The sequence below is a fragment of the Echinops telfairi genome, unplaced genomic scaffold (genome assembly GCF_000313985.2).
Source record: "Echinops telfairi isolate 266 unplaced genomic scaffold, ASM31398v2 ScPeMD7_24;HRSCAF=84, whole genome shotgun sequence".
NCBI lineage: Eukaryota > Metazoa > Chordata > Mammalia > Afrosoricida > Tenrecidae > Echinops > Echinops telfairi.
In genome coordinates this window covers 684,107-694,388 of record NW_022103921.1, presented here as the reverse complement: position 1 = coordinate 694,388, position 10,282 = coordinate 684,107, and the positions used below count along the sequence as shown (strand labels likewise).

At 39.8% G+C, this 10,282-nt stretch overlaps 1 protein-coding gene across 6 annotated transcripts in view; it reads left to right on the top strand.

Annotated features, from left to right (window-relative positions):
* Nucleotides 1-9,105, top strand: part of MBNL2 (muscleblind like splicing regulator 2) — a 219,990-nt gene extending 210,885 nt beyond the window's left edge. For 4 of the 6 annotated variants that reach the window (XM_045289082.1, XM_045289081.1, XM_045289080.1 and 1 more), the window contains one exon: nucleotides 6,298-6,406. In XM_045289082.1, coding sequence (XP_045145017.1) covers nucleotides 6,298-6,312 — 15 coding nt within the window. In that variant the 3' untranslated portion in view covers nucleotides 6,313-6,406. Of the gene's footprint in view, nucleotides 1-6,297 lie in introns of all 6 variants that reach the window. The other 2 variants (XM_004714049.2, XM_045289079.1) reach the window with 1 other exon arrangement.
* The last annotated feature ends 1,177 nt before the right edge of the window (nucleotides 9,106-10,282 follow it).

Genomic DNA, 10,282 nt, shown 5'->3' with positions numbered 1-10,282 from the left:
GGGGATTTGTGTTTATAATATATAATATAATAAATAAATATGATATGTATGGTATACTAGGTTCATATAAGGAGCAGTTGGTAGCCTCGTGGGGTGGGGACGTGCTGGGCTGGTTTTGTCTCAAGTTCAAACCCCCCTGTCACTCCTCTAGAGAGACTTGAAGCTTTCTGCTCCCAGGAAGATGCACAGTCTCAGAAACCAAAGGTACAAGTCGACCTACTACTGTGCCATTAGGGACACTATGATACAGAACACATCGTGAGCCTGTAGGACAGCGTAGAACTGTCCTGGTGAGTTCCTGAGACTGTGGTTCTTGATGGGAGTAAAAAGCCCATCTTTCTTCCTTGGCGCGGCTGGTGGGTTTGAACTGCCGACTTTGAAATCACAGCCCAAAGGGTAAACACACTATACCTCCAGGATCACAGTGAGTCAGCAACAACTCTATGGCAGTGAGTTTTCATGCTGCAGAATTGACGATCTGGCAATGGGTTTGGTTTGAGGTTCATAGGGGGCTAATTAGGAATGCATATTCAGATGAATTATCAGACTTCTGAATCCAGTCACCTGGAGAGAGAGTTGAATTCACCTGGTATGATCTCCTTTGTTTATTGATAAGTAGACTCTATGGAAGCCAACTGATATTTTGTGCTGTTGGGTACTTTTATTTTAGCTAGAAGGGCCCCTAAAGATTTGGGGAAACAGGGATTAAGTCTGGGTGTTAAGTTTGTTTGTTTCACAATGAATTAGAGAGGTGTGGACATCAACTATTCTCATTTTGTGTGTTCTCCTTTTAGTGAAAAAAGGAATTGAAAATAATACTTGCAGTTCAGAATTTGGATTTGCCATGTTAGATTGGCAAGAATCCGATTTTAATAATTTAACGCCTACCCATCTTCCCCTTTTCTGTTGGTACCGCTGTATAAGCATTGAACTGCTAACCATAAAGACAGCCGCTTCTCAGAAGAAACAGAATCCTATCTTGTTCCCATAAAGATTTAGAACCTCGGAAATCCTAAGGGAGTTAGAGTCGAATTGATGGCAGTGGGTTGGATTGGGGTTTTTATTTTTTGTCAGGTTGTTTCTTTCTATTATATACAATAATACTTCTTTGTGGGAATCGTCTGTCAGGGAGATAGAGAGACACATGTCTTGTTCAACCAATTTGATTTATTTCCTACATTTGTATCCACAATAACCTATTATACAAAGTGTTGTTGTTTTTGCTAAGCTCCCTCTTCCACTGTTTCTACTAAGTGCCATAGCAGGTGGGTGGGTGGGTAGAGAGCTTTTTACATGTGTATGTTATTTGGAGAGAAACACAGTAGTTGGCTAGAGTTTCTCAGAGGCTGAAGCAGTGGCACTGAGGTTGATTGGGGTGCTCTGTGGCTGGACCAGCCCTGTGTACACTATGCATTGGGAGGAGGCCTCGGGCAGGACACGGTTGGCCACCCAGGCACCCACAGCCCCTCGGCCTTATGAATTCTTCAGTGCTTCTGCCATCTGGCTCCTACAGACAGCCCCTGTTTTCTCCCCCTGGTGCTCTTAGCTCCATTCAGTCGAGTCCAGTTGCCTAATCTCCCAGGGGTTCTTCTGGCTCCCTGCCTAACCTGGACCTGTAAGAGATACAGGTATGCTCCTTGGAATCACTGTCTCCCCTGGTTCCAACTTAGGCTGTCACTCATGTCCTGGAGGGGATTCCAGTGACAGAGAGCAAGAGCTAACTACTCTCTCTAAATTCCTGTTTTGCAGCATTCTATACATAGTGCAAGCTAAATAAAACTTGTCTGTGTTGTATGAAAGGTCTTCAGAAAGATTGTAGGTAAATTCCATGATCCTTTCATTCCATTTTTTCCCACGAACTTTTTGGAGTCCACTCATATTTTCCCATGGCAGCACAATGGAATTGGCAATACTGACTTAGCGCATCAGACTCTAATAAAAAATAAAAAAAATCCTCAGAGTGTCATGTAAAGCCACTAACAGCTGCGTGGGATAAAGATGCAACCTGATCCCATAAAGATTCACCCCAAACCAAAGCTGTTCCCATCACGTTGATTTCAACCACCACTGACCTACAGGGCAGAAAAGACCTACGCCTGGGGGTTTCGGAAGCTGTATGACTTTGGGGGAGCAAAGAGCCGATTCTCTCTGAGAGCAGTTTGATCCATTTGAGCCACTGATCTTGTGGCTAGTGGCCCGGTGCTTACCCCAGAGGGTCACCAGAGCTCCTTCTAAAATCCCAGCAGTGTACAGTCATCTGGAGCCTGTAGGTTGGTGACACCACGTCCTTGGCTGCTACCTGAAAGAGTAGAGATTTGAGCCCACCCAGGCTCCTTGGAAGAAAGGAGCCACTAAAACCCCAATGATGGAGCACAGTTCTGACCCCACCCACAAGATCCCCATTGGTCAGAGTCTCCTTTACGGTTACTACAGTAGTTTTTCTTGTTAGGTGCCTCGAGTTGCTTTTGACTCAGGTTGGTCCCTCTGACAGAGCTGAACTGCATGATCGAGTTTTCTAGGCCGAGTCCCAGTGGCACAGGTTGAACAAAGGACTTTCGGCAACAGCCTCCGTGTGGGCCAAGTGCAGGAAAAAAGCCGGACACGTTGGTGAACCACCTTTTCTTTCGCTTTTTGTTCATGGACAAGCTCAAAGTCAGGGTCGGTCAATGTCAGATTTGTAGCCGGTCCAGGTCCCAATCTAAGATTGTTTTATAAGGAATGTTATTTTATTAAAGGATTCCAACCACTTCTGAAAGTGTTTGACCCTCTGGACCATAAAAATTACAAAGACTGACAAAGCTTATCCAAGTGTCCATGTGCTAAACTGTTGGTAATTGTTAGGGGAGAACATTTCCGAGTAAAGGCAGCAGCAGGGCAACACAAAATACATCTACCTTTTCATCTTATGAAGTGGTACCGTCCATCCCACATTATTCTCCTGCAGTCTACACTAAAAACTATCATCTGACTAAAGAGAAGCCATATAAAAATTCAACAGTAACAGTGTGCCTCCCCCATACATACTCTTGACTCCCCTTTTTTTGCCAACACTCTATGAAGATGATCTTCCGGCTAGGAAAGACCCACCCAACCTTGGGCCCTGGAACCTGTAAGATCATTATGTCTCCTAACAATAAAGCAGCCTCAAACCCATAGTAGTTGAATGAGAGACCCTGAGTGGGTGGCTGTTCTTCATCTGGATTCTCATTCTGTCTGTACCTCAGATATTTCTCGCCCCAGATCACACTTGATTCAGAGTCTATGCCAAGCTGTGTTTCTCAGGGGCGAGGGGCGTGGGGGGTAGGAATGAATGAACAGAAGACATGGTCAAGAAAAATGCTGCTGCTGTGAATGGAACTTCTAAGAGTCACCCAAAGCTCCTCTTTATGGTCAAATGAGCCTCTATGTACATGTAGGGCTGCTAACCTTAAGGCTGCAGTTTGATACGACCAGCCTCTCTGTGGGAGAAAGTGGAGGCCTTCTGCTCCCATAAAGAACTACAGTCTCAGAAACCCACGGGAGCAGTTCTACTCAGTCCTATAAGGTTGCTATGAGTTAGAATTGACTCGATGACAGAGTGTGGCTTATATAGGCTACAAGCTTGTCAAAAATCAGGGTATGGCCAAACTGCTTTCTGGCCTCAATGCCCGGTAGCAATTGCAGTTAAGAGTGTAGGTGAGTTAGTTAATTGTGCCAGCCTGGCCGATAATCACATGTGGTGCTGGTTGAAAGGCGGAGGGATAAATGGGTGATGAAGCCTTGCCTTTCTAGTTCTCGGGTCTCTTGCTTTGTGATGGTCGCACCAGGGTGCAGCTGCCTTGGCAGTTCCCTGCTCCAGCTTGCAAGATTGCAAGATTGACTTCATACGGGACATCCCCAAGGAGAAGCTACATGGACCTATCCCGATGCAGCCCTGGGTGCTGGAGCAGCCGTGTGGAGACCCCTGCTAGTGCTGAGATGCTTGTTCGTTCATTGACTCAGCTTTCTTCCTGCAGTCGGCATCATTGCCTCTGTTTTGTGAGGTGGAAGACTTTGTGGACTGGTGTTGGGTTAATGGGTTCATGTTGGACTTGTGGGCTTGGGCAGCATTGGGTTGGGATGTTTTCGTGATGCACCTTTTCTTTACATAAAACTCTCTTATATGTGAGTCGCCGTGGCTTTGTTTCTCCAAAGTACCTAGACTAATACAGTAGGACTCCCAGGGATGATTACTATTTTTTATCTTTATCTAATGATTAAAGAACAGGTGAGCTGAGCAGTGAGGACAACAGTCTGGGTGAATCTAGTCAATGTTTTTAGTTAACATCAAGGCTGATTATAGTGCAATTAAACCTAGGGGGTCATACATGTTTCTGTGTCAAGTCTAAGTCCAAAATACAGTTGTAACTAATTTCTAGATTATACACTTGCCTATTCTCATTCCCCTCTTGCCACGTTTCCTGGAGCATGCTTTTCTCTCCTGGTGAGAATGCATTTCACTCTGCATGGCATTCTAGCTTCAGTCCAAAGCAAGATTGTAGATATAGTCAAAAATGTGTATGATTACATGTCAACTTAAGACCTTGCAAGATACTTTCCGCTAAATGTTTAAGAGACTGGCTGACGTAAACGAAGGGTAAAAGAAAAGAAGAATCCTTGTCCTGGACAACATTCTGTTTGGGAAACAGAAGAAACCATGTGGAAGCTAAGAGATGAAGTAGAGTAATTCCCATTTAATCAAATATCTAACTTAATAGCTGAAGTTGTGATCCGATCATCTAGAGAACTTGTGTTACTTATTCAAAGATACTATAGTGATATTTCCAAGTATAACATTTATAGCATTTTTAAAAATTCGTGTCTATCAGTCATAGAGCAAGGAATAGCACTTCCCATTAATTTTATTCTTTGAAAGGAAGCTCCCCGTTAGCACATACATTTAATATCATTGAGATCGTCCTGTTTTTATCGGTTTAGCAATCCTACACTCATCTATATAGTTAATAAAATGAAGAATATGAATAACTTATTTGAGTACACTAAAGCTGGTCCATAACCTTCAGAAACAGTCCCTTATAAGGAAAAACAACCACCTTTACAACTTTTAACTTAATGGGTAAATAAACTACTTTGGTAGAAATAGGGCTTTTATTGAGTAATCAAATTCCCATTCTGCAGGAATATTAGCTAAAGCCCACCATAACGCATTGTTGCCTGTTATTTCCTAAACAAAGATTCTCAACTGCTTAATTAATACATGTCTGGTTTACTAATTACATTAAGTGTGGTCAGAGCTTTCCTCAGAGAATAAATATGTTGGTGAGGATATGTGTAAAATTGGACTTTGAAGCTTAACATCCAACAGACAGGGTCACCCAGGACAAGCTCCCTCCCTCTCCTTTGCATAGTATGGAGGTGGATCTAATTTCTGGGAGCGCATTTGCACTTGGTAGTTAACCTTTATCTGTGCTTTTGAATTTATTCAGAATGGTCTGAAATCCATAGTTTCCCAAACTTAGTTGGCATACTACCTCCTTTTCAGAAAAAAAAAACAAACTCAGTACCCCACCCCGGCAATTAAAAACTGTTGTATTTTGCCCATATTCCAGGATAAAGTGTTGGTATCTGTTTTTGCAGTCTCCCTGAATCGTTTCCATGTCCCCACTGGGAGTGGGATTATTGCCCACTTTGGGAAGCACTGGAAATGCTTGATTCGACTATTATCCCATTTATTTCTGAGACCCGTACACTTTTCCTGAACTTGTAGTTGATTGCTAGTATAGCTTGGAACCAAATTTCTTTTAATGGGAAGACATCGCTGGGTATGAATGAAAATTAATGGACCAACAACCTAAGCTCCCTGTCATCAAGTCAGGTCTGACTCGTTTCAACCCTTAAGGACATAGATTGAAAAATAGTGCTTGATTTTTAAATGCTTTAGAAATAATTTTTCAGGTGTTCAGAACTAATCATCTGAGCAGACTTCCTGATTGTTTTAACAACTGTTAATGGAATGATCACATGAAGCATAATTTCTATGAAATGAAAAAGAGATTGGGGTCTGAACACACTGCATGCTCACCTATGTGTTGACACAGTTGTGCAGAAAACACTGTGCATTGGCCTCATCATTCTCAGAAACGTTTCCATGGGAAATGTTGCAGCATGAAAGGTGGGGTTTGTGATACACTATATTGCATCAGAACAAGGAAAAACTGAAAAATAATCTTATTTTCAAAGATTAAAATTGGTTCTTTTCCCTTCCAGAAGAAATGTCTAACTCATGTTTCTCTCTCTCTCTCTCTCTCTGTCTCACAGATAATTCTGAAATAATCAACAGAAATGGAATGGAATGCCAAGAATCTGCATTGAGAATAACTAAACATTGTTACTGTACATACTATCCTGTTTCCTCCTCAATAGAATTGCCACAAACTGCATGCTAAATAAAGCTTTAGTGCTTCTGGACACACCACAAATTCTAAGAAGCTAGTGCTGCTAAATCATATATGAGTATTAAATATGGTATGCTTAGTATCTTCCAACCTAAGATAGTTAACTACCCGATACCAGCTGTGATGTCTAAAGTCATAAAGGGTCAAGTTTACTTTCCAAGGGTTCCTAAACATAGTTTCTGTCCTAGGATTATTGTCTTATCTCCATCACTACAGCTGATGCACACAGCCCAACCAATTTACTCATTTCGATTCCGAATCTCTCAAAATTTAGCAATAAGCAATTAGCAGTAGTGACAACTCTTATTCCAAGAACCGTTTTGATTCGACACTTCCAATGATGGTCATTTCATTTACCCACTGCCTAGAGGGTATGTTTCACTTCTTCACGAGATGAATGCTGCAGCAAAGAACAAGAAGTGAAGTAAAACCAACACCTGTCCAAAACAGGTCTAAAAGTTGAGTGGAAATGCAAGCACAAGTACAGGGACACGTCCAAGTGTGGTATTTGGTTAGCTTGGAGATGCCGCATGGAATCATGTGATTCCAGAGTAACACTACAAAGATTGAAAAAGAAACTTTGCACGGTATGAGCTTCATACCCCACAAACAAAGTCTTGAAGGTATTATTTTACAAGTATATTTTTAAAGTTGTTTTATAAGAGAGACTTTGTAGAAGTGCCTAGATTTTGCCCGACTTCATCCAGCTTGACAAGAATGAAAAACCCCATGCCAACCGTCTAATCGAATCTAAAGACGGATGTCTTTCCGACTCACCATCCGGTTGCCTGTTAATGAATAACTTTTCAAACATAAACACCTAGTCCAACAAGGAAGCCGTAGGGGGGAGATCTGTATAATATTCTAATGTCAGTCAATTCCAGTTCAGTCACTGAAAATTTGACTGTGACTTTAATCTCAATTACTATGTAAACAAAAAAGTAGATAGTTTCACTTAAAAAAAAAAAAAAGCATTCCTGTTTTGCGTTTCAAAAGTTGGATTAAAAGGTTGTAACTGACTACAGCATGGGAAAATAGTTCTTTTAATGATTTCACCTTAAATCATATTTTGTCTCAAAAGTAGAAAAAACTTTAATACACGTACATACATATTATATATACACATACATATATATACTATATATGGATGAAACATATTTTAATGTTGTTTACTTTTTTAAATACTTGGTTGATCTTCAAGGTAATAGCGATACAATTAAATTTTGTTTGGAAAGCTTGTTTTAAAGTTTATTTTAAGCACTATCGTACCAAATATTTCATACTTCACATTTTATATGTTGCACATATCCTATACAGTACCTACATAGTTTTTAAATTATTGTTTAAAAAAACAAAACAGCTGTTATAAATGAATATTATGTGTAATTGTTTAAAACATCCATTTTCCTTGTGAACATATTAGTGATTGAAGTATTTTGACTTTTGAGGTTGAATGTAAAATATTTTAAATTTTGGCATCACTGCCTGTACTGCAAACTAGATGCACTAACCAGATCATTCTTTGTTTGAGATAAGAAGAAATCCTCCTTTTTAATTCACGTTGGTCAAAGTTTAATTATGATCCATGTATCATATATCATAGATTTGATCACCCTTTCAAACGAAAATCACATTCTAAATGTAATCTTGTATAGGGCTTGTATTGTTGCGTTTGTTTTAATTTGTGGGAAAGTATTGTATCTAACCTGTATTATTTTGGTAGTTTCATCGTTATGTATTACTGATATTCATAATTTTCTCAACTATAACAATGTAGTTATGCTACAACTTGCCTATAGCATTCAAACTTACTTTCTTTTTTCTTGTTGTCTTTGATAACAACTATTCATTTAGACTCATTGAAAATCTGGTATACATCACGAAAAGGTAATTTGTGGGAATACGTGAAGTATTTTTGTAGACTGGGGTCATTTTGTCTTTCTTTTTGGTTTTGGCGTCATGACTTTTTACTTTAAAGATTCTTCACACATGACTCTCTTCAGCCCTTTCATAATGGATCATTAAAAACATCACCTGAATCCTCAAGCAAATATAGAAGACTGTATTTTTACTATGCTAGCCATTTTCCAGAATTGTGATTATAATATGCAAAGAGTCATAAATATACCATTTGCAATAGGGAGGAGGCAAGGCAAATACATAGATGTACAAATATATGTACAACAGATTTTGCTTTTTATTTATTTATAATGTAATTTTATAGAATAATTCTGGGATTTGAGAGGATCTAAAACTATTTTTCTGTATAAATATTATTTGCCAAAAGTTTGTTTATATTCAGAAGCCTGACTATGATGAATAAATCTTAAATGCTTTGTTTAATTACAGAAACAATATCACCAATATCCAAAACACGAAGATATCAATTCACTAAATAACTGTACTTAAGAGATTAATTGCCACTTGTACGGGAACTACATTTCACTCTTGATTTTCAGGAAGTAACAGCACTTCACCAAAACATTCTTTCAGTCATGCAACTGGTCACATTTCTACTAAACCTTTCTGTAACCCTAAAAGAATCCCCTCATTCATTACCTTACAGTGTAAACAGGAGTCTATAATTTGTATCAATTCTATGTTCTGGTTGTACTATTCAGTTCATTCACCCAATGGGCAACCAATGAAATAAAAGAAGCATTTAAAAGAATCTCAGAGTGTTCATCCTTTTTGTATTAAGCGATATTGATGACTAGCCCAAACTGCCCTTACCATTCATTGTACACAATAATGGGTAACTTGATAAAAGATCAAACCCTGGTTGGTGTTCAATGTGCGAGATTGTTGTTTCTCTATCTCTTTTTCTTTTTTTCTTTTTAGCAAGGTCAATAATTAAGTGTGATACCCTTAGAAATAATTTTCAGGATTCTACACAACTAGAAATCAAAATCTTTGTCTCCACCCAGCCTTCTTGGTTTACAGAAAATAAATAGGGAAACCAATCACCAAATGGGGAACAAAATGTCATTAACAAACCAGACCAACCAATTCCATCAGGTGGACTCCAACACGTGTGGCGACCATGTGTGACAGAGTAGACCTTTACTCCGTGGGGCTTTTAATGGCTGATTGTCTAGAACTAGGTATACTGGGTTTCTCTTCTGAGGATCAGCTGGGTGGATGCCAACCCTTAGTCTTTCAGTTAGCAGCTGAGTATGTTAATGCTTAGCACTTCCCAGAGACCCCAACAAAGGAGAAAATACCCCTGAATGCACAATCCAGGCCTCTGGTGGAAGCTGATTGGGCAAAGCCAACTTATACCTGAAGCTACAGAGAGACCAACTGACGGGCGCTGCTCCAGGCAGAAGTCCTGGCCAGGCCAACCAAAGAGAGAACAAGAGCTGAGCACCGAAATCTGAGGGCAGGAGTGTTCCACAAGGAGAAATCCAGGTGGGTCAGTATTCATCCTCCTGAGAAGTGCTGTGAGGATGGAGGGGCAGCCAGGACACTTCTTGCGCTTCATGCTGGTCTGTGGTAGTCATCAAGAAAGATACTGATTTTTCAGTAGAATGTAGTGTTTAATTTGTGAACACTGATGTATGAAACTTGCTATACATTAATGCAAATAGTAGGCATTTTTATTTAATTTGCCTATATGCGTTGGATGTTATAACTAGCTGATTTCTTCCCCCTTGGGTTAGAGGTGTTTTCATCGAACAGGGTCAATTGGTTACTTTCGTATTTCAGCCAAGGTAATCCAAGGGACCTTTTTTTAATTTTTAATCATTTTATTAGGGGCTCATACAACTCTTATCACAATCCAAACATACATCAATTGTGTAAAGCACATTTGTACATTCATTGCCCTCATCATTCTCAAAACATTT